The sequence below is a fragment of the Lygodium microphyllum genome, chromosome 25 (genome assembly GCF_053477565.2).
Source record: "Lygodium microphyllum isolate KBCC chromosome 25, Lygodium_microphyllum_v1.1.10, whole genome shotgun sequence".
NCBI classification, from domain to species: Eukaryota; Viridiplantae; Streptophyta; class Polypodiopsida; order Schizaeales; family Lygodiaceae; genus Lygodium; species Lygodium microphyllum.
The window spans coordinates 47,893,324-47,911,361 of record NC_141159.1 but is presented as its reverse complement, the minus strand read 5'-3'; the positions used below and the strand labels follow the sequence as shown (position 1 = coordinate 47,911,361).

The window sequence follows — 18,038 nt, the reverse complement described above, 5'->3', positions numbered from 1 at the left end:
ACTCAATAATTTTTAATTAATAGATAAAATGAACCGTCATTTTCTTGCTAAGGTTTTTCACTTAATAAAACTCACTCATTGATAATTAATTATTAAAATTTACACTCAATTACATTTTCCCTTTCCCTCACATTGTACAAGTCCCCTTCTAAATGAAGCGCTATGGGTGGGTGATGTGGTTGCCAATTTTAGTCTTTGTTGACTATCTTAGTTAGGTTTGGCTTGGTTATCAGTGTGTTGTGGTTTGGTTTAGCCCAGATTTCTTTAGTCATGTTGATTTGAGTCAGGGTATGATGTGTATTATTATTATTTTTGCGTGATTATGGGGATATTGGATGCCTATATGTCTGCATAATATGAAGCTTTCGGTCACAAAAGTGGAGAGGTCATGCCAAAATTTTTCAGGATGTGCATTGCCTGGGGTGGTCAGTCGGTTGTGTCCATGTGAGTCATTTCTTTTTCTTGACATCTTATCTGTTGCTATTATGTTGTTTTGCATGCATTTCTTATGATTGTTTGTATGGGTGTGATGTGCATGTGATCCATTTGAACGACGCCTCGTACTCCTTCCCCAGTCTAGTATATTCCATTGGTTTCTCATGATTATTTGTAGTTATTGGAATTAAGACCTTATTTCTAAGGCCGTGCTATCAAATTTGTGGCTCTTACACTGCAACTTGTTCGTGATGACCTTGACATATGTGATCAATTCTTAACTTCTTACAACAAGAGGTCTGGCTCTGTTTGTTACACAACTATCCTCATGATACCTAAGAGCCTAGGCAAAGCTCTTTCTTTACCCTACCGTAGGGAATCCTTTCTTGTTGTCCATCAACTTTTCTCAAATGAGGACATTTTGAAGCTTTTCCAAAAGCAGACCACAGATGTCTTGGATCCTAAGTGGGTCATTGCTACTTCGGGAGTTAGTGTATCCAAGATTTCTAACCCTTTTCAGAAATAGTTATGCTAGTTCCTTTAGGACATGTTCATGCTTGCCAAAACCTCTTCTAATTATCTTTTGAAATATTTATTTATAGCTTCCCGGATGGTGCTAAAGGGTATCACTATTGATTGGAGTTCATATCTCCTTGCTAAAATGGATCAGTACTTTATTCGAGTCATGAGGGGTAATGTGACTAATGTCACATTTGGTTCCTACCTTTATGTTTTCTTGACATACACTACCCCTGCGAAGGAAATTTCCTCACTACTTGTTGATCCTCCAATGGTTCCTCCTCCTACTGAAGATCCTAATGTCATTATTGCAGATAGTGATCCTCCTCCTTTGGTCATTTAGAGGAAATGTCTTATGAGTGATTGAATCAATACCACTTTCCACTCCTTTAGCTCCAATTCTTGTCCAATATTGAATTCAATTGCCTACTTTCCTTACAGCACCTAATCTTTTCAGAGCACATAGAGATGATACTCTAGATGTTTCAATTCCTTCTATGCAACATGTGGTGCACGGGGGATTCACTAGTAGTAATAAGGAGACGTCACCTACGTGCAAGAAATATATGAAAATACCCCTTATCTACCCCCTATTTATGGGACCTTACCTTATAAAATGTACCTTCCTTCCCTTAAATAACCCCCCTCCCTTACACTCACGTGGTACCATATGGTAAACCCTAATGGACCCCCCGGGATGTGGTGATAGGAGATGCAATGTCGTTTCTGTGTAAAGATATTCAAAGCTCAATTGACCTTTCGGTTACCACTTGTATTCAACAACTCTATTCTTCTTTTTATGAGGTATAACAGTCCAAGGAGGAGCTGGACAAGGCTAATACTGAGCTAGTCTTTGCCATTGATATTTTTTTTAAATCTCTATACACAGATGGAGCAACTGTGACACTAAGGAGAGGGATAGGTTGTTGGAGGAAGCCCAGCTTAAAGCTTTTATAACTGTCCAAACAGAAGAGCTCAAATCAGCCAACACTATCATAGACTAGAATAATACTCAATTTCAATAGCTTAAGGAACAATTGGCTCGGTCCCATTCTACTTCACAGAGTCGTTGTGTGTAGCCATTTTCTTCCTTATCCCTTGCATATTTAGTTGTTCTTCAAAGAAATGCGGCTTTATGTCCTTTATTCCAAGCCAAGGTAGAAAGGCTTAAGGACTTGTTTTGAGTAGTTCCAAGAATTTATTCCTCTAGATCACTCCTTCTTTATGCATTATTAGCAACACAAGATGGCATTTATCTCCTCTAGAGGATAGGTGGAGTGGAGCTTGGTCTTTTGATTTATTGACTAAGGTGGTAAGAATGGTTTTTGAAGTTTCAGTGAATCTAGATACCATGCTTATGTCATACATTTACTTGTGAGGTGATTTGTTGATCCAAGATGATGAAGATTTGTCTTAATATATTGGAGATGTGGAATTGCAAGTTGTTTATATGTTAGACATTTGGAGTTGCAAATAGATCAGATGGTGGTTGATTGCCTTGAAACTTCTTGGCATATCATGATTGATTCTATGATTTTGAATCAACGTCAAAACAAAGCCTTTGCTTATGTGCTAAACACTAACTAAATGAGGGTGGATCTCTTAGCTCACCTTTCCAAACAATCTCCATTTGATTCATCTTTCTTTGATGCCTATCATTGCATATCAATGCTAGGTCCATTAGTGCCTTATTTATCTTATTATTAGTAGATGGCCCATAGATATGAAGTCTATCTTTCTAAGTATCAATCTACTTCACAGATTATTCTACCCCTTCTTTTTCAACCCCAAGATGCCCCTTAGATCCCTATTTTCATCCGTTGTTCTTTTATTACCCCACCAATTGAATATTATGTACTTTCATGCCCTTTTCTTGCCTAGCCGGTATCTTGTATTGGTGGAGAGGATGTGTTGCTTGCAATTTTTCCAAAATCATCCCAAGACTTTTGTAGATGAATATTTGTCCATGGACTGTTTTTGAAACCACCAAGCTTTTAAGAGGGATCGCCTTCATTAATATCCTTGGATGTATTTTGATGATTTATAATGTGATATCTCTCTTTTAGACATGCCATTGAGATGGTTGTTTTGTATTTAGTGTTTGTATTGTGTGCATTATTTGTATGATGGGGTCGTGATTGTATATTCAAATTGTTCGAGGAAGTACTTTTTTGGAGATTCATGGTGATGATAGATGGATGATGCAGATGGCAAAACTCTTATATCCTTTAAGAGTTTGTTTAAATTTAGTTGGTTTGATTAAGTATTATTCCTAATCTCTTGTTTTGGGATTTTTCCTTGAATAATGGATTAGATACATGTTTTCTTTTTTGGCAATAAAGCTAGACCCCTTCTTGGTTTGCTGATTGGATATTTGAAGATAAAGTGAGGAGCTATTATTTTGAACTTCTATTCTCTTTTTCTAAATTCATGAGGATGCTCCCTGAGATTAAGTGTGGGGATATGTTGAGGGTTGATAGATATGACTGTGTTTTTGACTATTTTTTGTTTGATTTTTGGGTGATTTTTGTATTATTTGAATGATGGTTGATATTTTGGAAGTGTTTGAGAGAGTTTTGAATAAGGTTGGAGGGTTTTATTAAGTGCTTGATAGGTTCAGATTGGTTATGTTTAGCTTCTGTTTTGTTTTGATTTCTTAGAGGTTGGAATGATGATTGATGGAGTTTAAGAGTGTTTGGAAGCTTATTGAATCATTCTTAATGGTTTTGAATGGTTTTAGTTTAGCTAAATGCTTTGTGATGATGACCTTCTATATGGTACTATAGACCTTTTATAGAGCCTTTGTCTCTGTTCTATATGCCTTTGTAAGTGTTTTGTGGGATGAATGTTTAGTTTTTTAATCTTGGGAAGCGATGACTACAAGTTCAAAATAGCTCAAAGAAGCAGAAAAAGTAGCTCTGTTGAAGATTCAAGTGAAGACTAAAGTGATAGTGACATTGTTGAGATATGAAAGGACACTGTAGTAGCTTTGGTGACCCTTCATATCATACATACCACTTGGAAGGAATATACATGACCAAAGAGGGATTATGGATGAACATTCTTCATTATTCCAATGTACTATTGAGAGAGAGCATGTGTGAGAGAGATAGAGAGTGAGAGATAGTCGATTCTTTATGAGAAACATTATATCTACATGAGAGAGATTATGAAGACTATGAAGACATTAAAGATGAAATCTATGTGATGATTTCTATTCAAAGTGGAGTATTCCTTTGTGTTCTCTTGTTCTTTTGGTGGATTTGATGAAGAATATGAAGAATGTGTTGAAGTTTTGTTGTGATAAATCCATGGGAGAATTGCTATATGACGTTGCGTGAAGATTTGAGAAGAAGTCAAGGGCTTGGGGCAAGATGAAAATGTTCGAATCAAAGTCTCCGAATGGTTGTCTTTCTTCTTGTGGTTGATTAAATTATGAAGAACATGCTTTTTGATGATACAAGATAGACTTTCTTGCAGTAGATTCCCCGTTTTTCTTGGTATTTCTCTTGGGGATCCAATACCTTGACAAAGCATCAGTCACATGTGAAGTATCAAGAGAAGAATCTACAAGTATGAAATCATCATCAGAATTAGTCTGCACAACATTAATTTCTTCAATCTTAATACTAGACTTGCTAGGGACAATGCCGTGATCATCATTTTTATACTGTATTGTACCCTTGCTCTTTCTTTGTGCTTGTCCTCGTGCATCTTATGGCATTGTAGCCCAATATGCCCTACTTTCCCATAGTAATGACAAGTCAATGAGGACTTGACTGAGAGCGAGATTGTTGAGAGTCTCTCCCACAATGGTCATTACCACTCCTATCATTATTGCCTTTAATTGTCAAAGCATGAGAGGTGTGGGAAGCATCGATATTCTTTTTGTTAACCTCTTCAGTCACACAATGCACCCTCTATATCTTGCAATTGTAACCTATCAGTAGGTATGTTGGCACACATAGTAGTACGAAAGGTATCCTATGATTCAGACAGTGTAATTAGAGGAACAAGGGAAGAAGAGTGCCTTTGAATTTGATCCCCTGTGAAGAAAAATGATTGATAATGGTATGAAACTTGTTTAAGTGAGCTGACATACAAGTGCCATCCTTCATGAGAAGGTCCATGAGTTTCTTCAGCCAATACATCTGAGAAGCAGGGCTTTGTTTGTTATAGACATTGTGAGTCTTTTCTTATAGTTCCCATATAGATTGCCCATCAGAGACTACATTATAGAACACCTATTTAGAGAAGGATAATATGATGGTAGACTTACATAGCACATTTAATTTAGCCCAATCCTCTACATCAATAAGTTCGATCTTGACACCCTTATGTTTCAAAGGCCTAACCTAGATTTTTTGCACTAAAAATTGCTAAATTTAGGCCTTTTAGTAGATATAGTTGGTGCCATCCAACTTGTCAATATTAAAGATAGCACTATCACTCGAGCAACAGCCATAATGAAGGCAAACAAGTGCCAAAACCTATCAAAATAGGCTGATGTAATTACTACAAATAGTCCTAAAACCTCTACCAAATAAAGCTGAAAACAAGGGGTACTAACCAAGTAATGAATTGTCAAATGAAGGTGACTGCTTGCATAAACAGTGTAGTAAACTACAACTACAACATGCTGAAAATAAAGTACATTAGTAGAAATCAATAGCAAAGAGGAGCAATCACTAATATAAGACAAACTCCGACTACCAAGGAATAGTTCTAATTGGCAGTGAGTGAATATGCAATGGGAACTAAGATTTGTCAAAGAATCAATGTGTCAAAGTGAGATACATCCCATAGGTATAACCATCATGCATAGCATGGGTCTCATGGGTAACACAAGAGACCAACCAAAGGCACAATGAACCGAGCAATGTAATAGAAGCTCAATACATAACCAACCAAGATGCATACTTCACTAACAACATCGTAACAGAGATAGGTGCCATCCCAAAAGTAGTGTCAAATCAGCCCTCTAAGCATCAAATGTATACATAAAGCATGACAGAAGCATGTACATGTCACCAAGTCCCACGGTCTCACTGTAAGACCCCCAAGCTCAACTGCATAACCAAATGCTCAATGTAATATCCAAATGTCGAGTAGTGATTCCCACTAGAACAAAAAATCGAATTCCAAATGAGTAAACAAAGCCCAAAACACCATGTGGAAGGCATCCATATATCCAAGATCCAAGTAGCATATATTTGGGAGTATCCAACCCAAGTAACTTGCAAAGCGCTTATTATTGGAGCATCAAATTACCATACATAATGGTGAATGACAACCAATGTCAAGATTTAAAGCTCCAATCTCAGCTCAAAGGCAATCCGGAAGAATGACCAAGCATGTAACATGAACCATAAGCATTGGTACATCACTTAGAATTATTGGTAAGCACCCGAGAGCAATACGCATATGCTCTCACTAATAAAATGACAATCAGCCCTGGTTATTATAGTAGTAAAAAACCTTTGTAAAATTGAGCAAAAGAGTGCTCAAATTAGTCCAATGCCATCTCACATAAACACCATACCATCCCCCAAGTATTCGGCATCAATACATAAGCACACAGACATCTCGAGAAGCATATACAAGCTCCAATGTGTGCGAAAGTTCTATTCAAACCTATATAATAGTAGGTTTGCTATATATGACAGCAACGAATGGAGGTTGGGAGCTTGAAGAATCAAGTAAACAATGCCATGGAGAGTGTTGGGGATGATTGACAAGTGCCAGGAGCAATGTATCCAACTAAGGAGAGGTGGGATAAAGCTAGAGAAGAAGCAGGACAACCAAGTGCAAATCACACTGGCTGCTCCTACTATTGTGGCTGCTACTACTAATGGTATTGAAGGTTTAGGGAAGCTCAGTAGGTCCCAGGGAAGCATTGGGACAAGCCTTAGCTATGATAGGAAGATGTTAGGGAGAAGGGACAGCTCAATGCATACCTTGGGGTGAAGAATCCATGGTTGCCATTGAAACTATGAGGAGCTGAATCTTTTCTCCACAAGTTGAAGCAATGTATACCCCGGGGTGAGGGATCCATGGCTGCCATTGAAACTGTGAGGAGCTGAATCTTTTCTCCACAAGTTGAAGCAACGTTGGGTTGAGCTCCTCAATGTCAGTGCAATGGCTCTGATACTAGTGGAAGGGAGTGAGCCTTAAAGTGGAAGCGCAGAGCGGAAGCAAGAGCTATGGTAGGAGGAGCAAGACCAAGAGAGAGACACACACAAGATGTGGGAACTTCAATAGTCACAATGTGTGACCGGCCTTCCCTTTATTTAAATGTCACTGAAAGAATAAAGAATTAAGTGACAATGATGGGTGCTTGCCACTTGCATTGTACAAGTGTGCATGTATGTGGGCATTGTCAGTGTAACTAATACATGGGCACCTAGGCACATGCATCTTTACCCCCAAAACAAGTGGGCCTTCAAATGGATAGCGATTGGATTCTTGCCTTTGCCATTAGTCATTAAGTAAATTTGTTCTATACACTTCTTAGTGGTTCTCCTTTTACCTAATGGCATTCTCTAGCATGAGTACCCTATCTGGGTCACCTTTATGGTCCTTCTGATCTGGTTGGCTAAGTAAGTGGACAAACTCACACAAGCATTAGCTAAGTACTCTATGTCTCCATGGCCATGACTCTCTTATGTAAGCTTAAGGATAAAAGGAAAGCATGTGTACTATGGGACCAAACGAATGAGCTGTTAGAGTTCTTGGACCTCATAGGCTTGCAAGGTTTCAAGGTGGTGGTTGAAGTGTGCTTCTCTCACTTCCCTAATGCTTGTTACCATTGTGATGAGAATGACCACCTTGCTAAAGCTTGTTTGGAGAGATCTAGTCAACTTGAATCAACTCAAAAGGCTAGTGAAATTCCAAGACCAAAAGGAGGAGGCTAACTTGAAACCTTAGTTTGAGAAGGCAACCACATAGAGATTGTCAGGGAAATAGATGTAGTCAGCAATAAATAAGGAACAACAAACCAAGACTCCCCACACTACTAGTACATCCAAAGCTAAGGAAGTTACAAGTAGTAGTAGGATTGATGTGGTTGTTGAAATCAATAATGTTTAGAAAGAAAATATCCCCCCTAAGGATGATTGGTAGAAAGTAAAAAATCCTAAAGCACAAACTAGAATCTTGCTCAAGAAGCTTGACCATAATCTACCGATGGACCAAAATTTCTATGTTGCTATCAAAGGTGTGGAAGAGCTCTTTGATGATGTTGATGTACACTATTGAAAGACACGAGTAATCCATAAGAACAAGCTTCATTACATGGAATGTAAGAGGATTGAGTTCCAACATGAGGAAGCATGTTTGTTACAACTTGATTGGGAAGCATAAACTCCACATCATATCAATCTAGGACATTAAGCTAGATGTGGCTAGTGTTAATGATCTCACATTCTATGGGTTTCTATTTTTGCAAACACTGTAATAAAGGAAATTTCATATTCTATTGGTTTTCTATTTTTGCAAACACCTATAATAGAGTAAAAGGGGGAGGCCTCCTTATGGTGAAGGAAAATTTCAATCGAAAGCTTAAATGGAGAGCATGGATGCATGGTTGCTTAGTAGCGGAGATAAGGTGAGAACATTGACTAAGAAGAATTCCTTTGATAATCTCTTAGTCCTACTCTCCTTGAAAATGATGCTCTCAAGGAGAACTTGCAATTGCCCCCCACCTTCAAATTCAACACTTCCTTCCTTCAAGATCAATGATTCATGGAATTTCTAGAATGAAAATGGTGCAAAGCCACATAATTCAATGGTGACACTTGAACTGTATATGGTAGCAATATTTGTTCACTATCACTAAGGTGACCAAATAGAATGGAAAGTTGATTGTTGCTACTAAAAGAAATGATTAAGACTTGGCCTCATGATCTTGCACTACTCTAATGGGCAGTTCTAAAATATGATCTTGATGAATCGAATCTCTCTCAACACCTTCTTCACTATGTGGAAAAATTTATGAATAAGCAAGAGGTGAATTGGGTTAGGGCTACAAGGATACACCTCAAGGGTGATGGGGAGATCCTTGTTGATGGGCCCACCATTGTGTTTTTCAATGCTCTCAAAACCAAGCATAAAAAGGAGATGATAGTCTATGTTGAGACTAGCATGGCAATAGGGTAGTTGATGTGAAGGGATCAATAGAGTGTTTAAGGAGTATGGCAATAAGGTAGCTAATGATGAAGGGATTGCTAGAGTGTTTAAGGAGCATCAAGCAACCATTGTTGGTAGTGAGCTCATAAAGCTAGTGGATTATGAAGCTAGAGTGGAAGAATTCTTCTAGGAGGTGGCATCTCTTGTTCCCTTCTAAGAGGCTTTCATGCTTGAGAAACCCTTTATCATTGAGAGATCAAAATGGCCCTTGACTCCATGAAGCATGGTAACACTCTTAGACTTGATGGTCTTCCCTTGAAGCTCTTCCAATGTATTAGGGAGGTGTGCTCAAAAGATGTAGTGGAAATGCTCAATTGGGTGCCCTAGGATCCTCCCTGAGGAGTTCAATAGGGGTCTAATCAAGCTTGTCCCAAAGGAGTTCGATACATGCCTAATCAAGTTTGTCCCTAAGGCTCTTGATAGAAGCAAATGCTCTCATTGGCATCCACTTTCTACACTTTCCTTCTCCTAAAAACTTTTGGCAAAAGAACTTGCCTTAAGAGCAAAATATCTACTATCTGAAATTTTCCATCTAAGAAAAATTGGGTTTGTATTTGGCCATAAGATTCATGATGCTTTTTCAAAGTTACTCTTTTCCATGACCATTCTTTTAAGTTTGCAAGCTAAGTTTATGGACCTTAACAAAGTGTATGACTTGGAGAGTGGAGGTTTGTCATCTTAACACTTCAAGTATTTGGCTTTGGACATGATATTCATTGGGATGGTGAGAGCCCTATTTAGCAACACCAACAACCTCCAACTAGAGAAGAACTCGATCAATACTGCTAGCTTACGGACACCCTCTAGCTGAATTCATTCCCCCATTGCTCTCTTGCTGACAACTTTTTGATCAACACCAATCCTGTAGATTACATATCCAGCACACCAATCCCACACACACCATATACATAGTTTAGGATCATATTAGCAGAAGCACGCATGCAGTTTCTTTTTTTCTGAACAAAAGCAAGCGTGCACTCTTAGATCAGTCAGGCGGGGAGCTTTGATCACTTGCTCATTTTTGAAGCTTTGATCAACACCCCACGATCATCATAGATATTATCTGTTTGAATTGATCGGCATCAGCAGATTGATTTCTAATCATTAGTCTAGTTTTTCATCAGAGAAGTTTAGTTTTTGATCAGAGGAGTGGTTCATTACTAAGTAGGAAAAAAATCGTTCTTGTTGTCATATTCTAGAATTTTGTGAGATAGATTATAGTAATACTAAGGTTTTTGCAGCTAACATAGTGTTGAGATATGCCAAGACTATAGTTATGGACAATGGTCTCATGTCTTCTCCATTCCCCCTTAGGAGGTCAATACAGTACGGTTGTTCCCTTACCCTTGCTCTAATCATAGTTCCACTTAGTTTAGGAAGGTTGACAAGTGGATTGTCGGTGAGACCATAAGAGGTCTCTCTATGCTTGATGGTGGAGAGTTTGAGCTCAAAAAATTTCAGGTGATAATGCAAGTATTGTTAGAGTCGAGAAGGAATCAATATATAACCTACTAGTGCTATATGAGGAATTCACCAATCTCTCTACCTCTAAAATAAGCATGTCCAAGACTAAATTGGTTCCTTTGGGTTTTGATGACCCCAATATAGTGGCTTTTGGCATGTGAATTTAAACTGGTCAAAGTGGGGGAGATTTTTAGGTACTTGGGTTCCTCTTAGGTGTAGATATATGTATCAAACATCAATTTCTTTGGCTTTTGGGGAAAATCAAAGGTGAGATTGCTAAATGACTTAGAGCTCAGCTTTCATTTGTCAAAAAAATGGTACTCATGAAGTCTATTATGACTTCCACAATTGTCTTTATTGGCCCAATCCTCCCCTTTAGCAAAAGCTCTTGGGAGTGAGTCGATAAATTTTCAAGAAGTTTATATAGACTAGGATGAGAAGAAGATTCTTGGGCTACTCTCACCATGGACAAGTTGGATGGAGACCTTGGATTGGAGTCCCTTTGTGGTAAGTCTACCAAACTATGCTTCAGGCTATTGAGAAGAATCCCAACTAAATAGCCCTAGGCACTATTGATGAAGGACTGGCTTGAGAAGAAAACCACAAGTGGTGGAAGCTAGCCCAATGCACCCTAGTTTGACATGTTGGGTAATGGACTCAAAGTGAATATTCGACAATCCCAAGTGGCCGATGGATTGGTCAAACCTTGGAATAACACCCTTAAGGAAACACAATGGCCTCAAGAGATGAGCAATAAGGGGATCTCTCTCTTCATCTTAGTATTTGGCTATCCCCATAACTTGATTGGCAATGTCACATAGCTACTAGGCTTAAATAGCCATGCCCAACATCTCTTGCACCTAGAATGGTGCATTCTACCAAGAATTTCCTAACTAATACAAGAAAGAACCTTTAGCAATGTAGGAAGGAAAGAGAATAGCAATATCATGAGCTAGCAATGTCCATGCACATGCTATTTGAAGCGTATCCACTTGATTGATGGCCTCTAGTGTTGGACGTACTGTTTGCTGTCCTCTTTCGCCTCTTCTATTCAACCTATTGTCCACACTATGAGCTTAAGTTTTTGATGTGACACAAGAGTTGAGAAGTTTTCATAGTTTCAAAGAACCTCTTAACTCCTTCAATACATAGTTCCCATTCTAATTGCTTCGATACATATGCTTGTGTGTAACGAGGTTGTTAAAGTGCACATATGAGGTGAACACAGGGCATGAACAAGTATGTTTCAGGCATATTCAAGGTTTTTATAGACTTGTCTAATGCATGGTTCCATGATGAAAATAGCCTTGTGTTAAAGGCAAGCAAAGGTTGTTGAGAATGAAGTCTTAGACTTTTGGTTGGATTGAAAATAAAGTGAATGGAATACTAAAACATGGTGTGTTCCATAGCTTTTTGCTTATGAGTTGATGCCTTTTAGCTTACGATGGTAGATAAACTTACGCATCGTGTGTGCGGGGGCATATGTTACAAGGAAACAACTGTGTGTCACCAAGAGGGTTTGTCCCCATCACATGGCTGTATGGATGTAGGCCATAAGAACTACCTAAGGGCTGGGATGGCACTGTCTTTCGCTCAAGGCCATGATTTAATGATGAGATACGAATGGTGCGAAAGCACCCCACAAACATGGGGAGGCGGGTGGTGGAGGTGAGGTGGAAGGCCACGTAAGCAAAAAAGGAGGCCATTAAAATTTTAGGATTTTAAATTCGAAAAAGGGTTGGACTTCCATTTCGCGTTCTCTCCTGCCTCGCCATTTTCTTCTTCTTCTTCTTCTTCTTCTTCTTCTGAGAAGGAGCTCCATAGCCAGATCCAACCTAAAGATTCTGAGAGAGAGAGAGAGAGCGAGCTCCCCTCTCCACACCCAACCGTAGCGTGCTGCTGATAGGGAGGCCGGCCATGGCTGACGTTGCCAAGGACCTCACTGCCGGTACCGCAGGCGGCGTCGCGCAGCTCCTCGTCGGCCACCCCTTCGACACCATCAAGGTCAAGCTCCAGAGCCAGCCCCCTCCCTCCCCCGGTTGCCCCCCCAAGTACTCTGGCGCCATTGATGCCGTCAAGCAAACCCTAGCCCATGAAGGCCCCCGTGGCCTCTACAAGGGCATGGGCGCCCCCCTTGCCACCGTCGCTGCCTTCAACGCCGTCCTCTTCACCGCCCGCGGCCAGATGGAGGCCCTCCTCCGCACCGACCTCGCCTCGCCTCTCTCTGTCTCCCAGCAGTTCGTCTGTGGTGCCGGTGCCGGCGTTGCCGTCTCCTTCCTCGCCTGCCCCACTGAGCTCATCAAGTGCCGGCTGCAGGCTCAGGGCGCCCTTGCCGCTGCTCCGGAAATCAATCCCGCCTTTGCCTCTGCAGGCATCAGTGGTGGATCTGCAACTGCGGCCGCATCTCTTGCCGGCAAGGCTGTGAGGTACAATGGACCACTCGATGTAGGGAGACATGTTATAAGATCAGAAGGTGGGGTCATTGGCTTGTTCACAGGTCTTACCCCAACCCTACTAAGGGAGGTACCCGGGAATGCTGTCATGTTTGCGGTCTATGAAGCCACAAAGCGCTACATCGCAGGGGGTGAAGATACATCCAAATTGGGAAGTATGGCTAAGCTTACAGCAGGGGGCGTTGCGGGTGCAAGCTTTTGGTTTTCTGTCTATCCGACAGATGTCATCAAGAGTGTGATTCAAGTCGATGATAGGACAAACCCTAAGTACTCGGGCACCATAGATGCTTTCAGGAAAGTGTATGCTGCAGAGGGAGTCAAGGGCCTGTACAAAGGTTTTGGGCCTGCTATGGCGAGAAGTGTTCCGGCGAATGCTGCATGCTTCCTGACATATGAAATCGTGAAGTCTAGCCTTGGCTGATTGGTTGTAAGGCAGCAAGCATTCTTAAACCGACATCATTTCCATACACCTTTGGCCAAGACAGATGGAGATGGATTATTATGCCTTCGTCTCTTTGTACAGAGGTGCCCCTAACCCCATTTTCCCACAAGCCAAGCCCATGGGCATGCAAATGTGATGTCAGGTTCCAAATAACCACAAATGTTTTACATGTGAAAGATGTGAACTGCTGTACCCAAAACCTGTAATGAATCAGAATCAAGGTAGGTTTCTCTGTTTGTTTTCATTATGCCAATCACATCGAACTACTTGTATTGTGTCTTTGGAAGGCATCGAGGGATCCAATTGTAGTCAAATGTAGCCACTCCCAAAGAACAGGAAGGATTATGATTCATGAGAATTGGGCCTTCTGAGCTTATTGGGCAAGTCCTTTGCAGTACAGATTTATACTAGGTTTAAGGAACCCTGCATCATACACAATACTGTAGAGGCTATCATGTGAGTACATTCTGAACTTTGAAGCCATCTTTCCTCAAAGTGTCAGAGAAACCTCCGGTAGCTCATATTATTGGCCAATTAACAAAAAAACACTTTAGAACCACTAGTGATGCCCAAGTGGCAGGTTACAAACCGGCTGCTTTTATTTCTCTTTCCTTTTTTGGGTCGCAATATTAAAACCTTTAGCTTAAAATGAGAGAGAGATTGAAAATTTTTGGGACCACATACGAATCCCTAAAGGTGTGATATATTGATATTTGAATAAATTAACACTAAGTGCCTTGTTCCTTACAGCCTTGTCACATGCAAGTACATAAACTTGCAGTGGTGGGGGACCATTCGTTGAAGCACTATTACTTGGTGCATAGTGACTTGTAAATTGTAATCACACATGAAGAAAACTTGGATATTTATAATGGTTAAATGCATACGTGAGGAAAGCTTGGCTATTTATAGTGGTTAAATGCATTGTGGGAGCAAATGGAGGCTCATTTATGAGCTTGGAATGGTTGCATTGCCAATCGCTATGGTACACGCAAGCAATACTTGTATTGGTTAATTTTAGGGTTCACTGTATTTTATGCTACTTCGTTCACTCCAACAAGTTCCTTTTTTAAAAGAGAGACTTGTATTGGTTAATTTTAGCTTTCACTATTTTTTATGCCACTTCGTTCGCTCCAACAAGTTCCTTTTTTAAAAGAGATAAAGTCGAGTAACGTCAAGTTGAATACCCACGCATATTGTTTTGGAGTTTGAATGGGCTTGTATAGGTCAATTGACCTGCGCGTGTCTTGACTCTTGGATTCTTTTGGTGCTTTATGTTGGTGTAAGTAAATAATAATAGTTAGGGCACTTTACATGTTTCTTTCTTGTCTCCAAGATCACCTTCTTATATTGGTAAAGATATATTTAAAAGGACACTTTGCATGTGTCCTCTACCTTTCATCTCTTCTTTAAACCACATCGCAATAGGTATTAACATATCTAATAATTAATAATTCATATACATATATAATTAACATGCATATATATAAATGTATATATATAAATGTTAAGAGAGAATGTTTATTAACATATGGAGAGAGAGAGAGTGTGTGTGTGTGTGCGTGTTACCAATGCTATTGTTGCTAGATTCCAACATGCTAAGTGAGTATCTTTGTGAAGCCATTAACAACACCCTCCACTCAAAGATACTTGTGGATTTCCTTTGGACCTTCACCCTATTTTGAAATAATATTGGAAGTGTTAATATAAGACTATCTTTGTTAGCTATATTACATGAGAGGAGGAGAGAGCCTCATGCAAATATATAGTGCTAATGCATGAGCCTAGTTGTCATTGAGTGTATTGTCTCCAACATCCATTGCCTCCTTGCCCAACAAGAGTGCCAACACATTGCACCTCCAAAATATGTAAGAATCTATACCTTTCCTCTAATGACAATGTCCAATCTCTTCCCATGTGTGTGATGCTTTCAATTGACATTGATACTATTATTGTATTGAAAATAAATGGGGTTTTATTATGTTACAAGGGGGCGCTACAAAGAAGTTTCAAAGGGGCATCAACAATATGGCAATATTTGAACCCCTACTATTAGCCAATCAAAGATTCTTACTAGGAAATAAATTGCCACTCACCCAAGCCACTCTATCAACTTAATAGGTGACATTTGAAACAAAATATTATTACATCATTAGGCCTTGTTTTCTGCATTGCTCTATCCTAAAGGTTGAGAGCTAATATTAAGAAATGAACAAGGCAATGTGATTACAAAGGGCTATGTTAGAAATTGTATCATGAAAAGGAGGAAGTAATATGTGTGCTGGATTGAGGATTTGATGATGGTGGATGCCTCCCTCTCTCTCTCTCTCTCAAGTGCTAGTCAGATTGAAGGCCTTATTATGTTGGCTTGAGGCTCTTATCACTTTGAGTTGTAGTTGGAAAATGTAAAGCCAATGAGGTCAATGAGTAAATATGCATTTTTGTGTTTATTTTTCACTTTATTATGCATTATGTATATAATATAAGCCATGTCATGATGCCAGGAGGTATATTTTACGGTGGATTCCGTGCCACGATGGATTCCGTGAGGTTTTACGGTGGATTCTGTAAACTTTGATGACCGGGGCTCATACACAAAGTGGATTCTTTGTGCGAGAAGTTGATGGGGACGCCTGTTCTTTTTGGGTGTTTCATTAATTTAGTGTGTACATGGGTGATTCCATAGCGGGTGATTTCGCAAAATGCATATTAAATTAATAAACATTTATGAGTTTAGAGTGCGCACTTGTAATAAATTAAGGTTAGGATTTATTTCTAACCAGTTGATTTATTTATGTAGCTGAAGACTGCTAGGTATTCACTTTTGTCGGTTTAATTGTATTATTTTACTAATAATTATGAATGCTTCAGTTGATGTGTAGAGATAGCAGCAGTGGCAGAGGAAAGCATTGGAGGATAGTGAGTATTCGATTTATGGATTATATTTTGATGGGCGCATACCTTAGGCATGGCACCTATATTTTGTCACACCTATTTATTAAGGCGTCGGATATTTATTATTATTTTGTATGCGCATGGGCGCACGATTATGTTATTTCTATTTGGACATTGTATTGGGCGTGCCAGATTCTTTGGGCACCGTCCATTAGCTTTATTCCTATTTTGTGTTAAAGCAAACTCAAAAGCTAAAAGCTTGCTATTTTGTAATTTGGGCTATTATTTGAGCTTGAAGATGAATAATACATAAAATACATGCTTTGTGGAGCGCTCACACAAGGCATGGGGGGAGATTGCACCCAATTGGTCTCTTACTCTTGTCGTTCATGCTTTTTACCTTGTAATTTGTGCAAAAAGTAGAGTTCTATTGTTCTTGGGGACTTTCCGACATTCACTACGCGAGTGTATGGCATCCGATCTGTGCACCAGTGGTATCAGAGCGAAGCTGAGATCAAGAGCTTCCAATCGCTACCCATCTCGTGCGAAGGTGGAGCTCCTGGAACGATCGGGCTCTACGGTCAATCTCGTCGCGAACGGTCGATACATGCAGATTTCTGGCGATCAAGAACCCCTGTTTCCATCATCGGATCGTGAAGGACCGGTCTGCAGAGGCGGAGGACCACTCCTACATCTTCTTCATCAAGTCGTAAAGAACAGAGAGATAAGTCACCATTTTTATGGCTTTCAAGCTTTAAACTTTAAAGCTTAAAAAGCTTAAGAGAAGCTTTAAGCTTCAATTCGTCATCACGAGGTATCCAGGTATCTCCGATTTTTGCGCCGCTGGCTGAAAAATGGCCCCCCCCTCCCCCCCCCCCCCCAACGAATTTCGCCGTTGACAGTAGCCTTAAGCTACCAAGCTTAATCACATAAGCTCCTTAATCAAACAAGTCCTCACAAACTTCAAGTCACACACTACCAGTCAAGTTCAGCAAGTTCTAACAAGTCAAAGTTCTGCAAGTCCGACAAAGCAAGTTCTGCAAGTCAACAAACTCTGCAAGTCACATTAGTCTGGTACTCTGCAAGTTAGACAAGTCAACTAGAGTCAAAACTGACTTCTGTCCAAAACTCATAGAAGGGTTGTTCCTGCGCAGAAACTCCGAACTGCAAAGTTGTTCATTGGAAGGTACTCTATCCATACGCAGGTTTGCTGAAGCATTTTCAGCATACGAAGAAGGAGAAAACACAGATTTTTCGAAGATTGTGAAAGCCATACCCAAAAATACATAAGCCTTGTATTCTCGAACTTGAGCTACGCTCATCCCGCTAACTTGATTTTGAGTGAGAAATGTCTTTTGAGTTTTGCAAGATGACGGAACCACATATGGATGATTTAATGGTTGAAGGCGACCTACCTGAACCTACGATGGAACAAAAGCTGGATTTAATCATGATGCAATTGGAAGAAGAATGAAGGGCTAGGCAAGCATTGCAAGTTCAACAGGCAAATTTACAAAGAGCGCCTATCGACAAAGAAAAACCTCAATTTGAAAATCTTATTCGACGTACCATCGACGCAACTCTCGAAGCTCAAACCATCCGCAAGGAATCAAAGATAAGTAAAAGAAGTTTGAAATTCTGTA

At 39.9% G+C, this 18,038-nt stretch overlaps 1 protein-coding gene across 1 annotated transcript; it reads left to right on the top strand.

Moving 5' to 3' along the window:
• The first annotated feature begins 12,357 nt into the window (after positions 1 to 12,357).
• Positions 12,358 to 13,742, top strand: BOU (Mitochondrial substrate carrier family protein). The gene has a single exon (XM_087667084.1). The coding sequence runs from the start codon at positions 12,523 to 12,525 to the stop codon at positions 13,477 to 13,479; it is 957 nt and encodes a 318-aa protein (XP_087523210.1). The 5' UTR covers positions 12,358 to 12,522; the 3' UTR covers positions 13,480 to 13,742.
• The last annotated feature ends 4,296 nt before the right edge of the window (positions 13,743 to 18,038 follow it).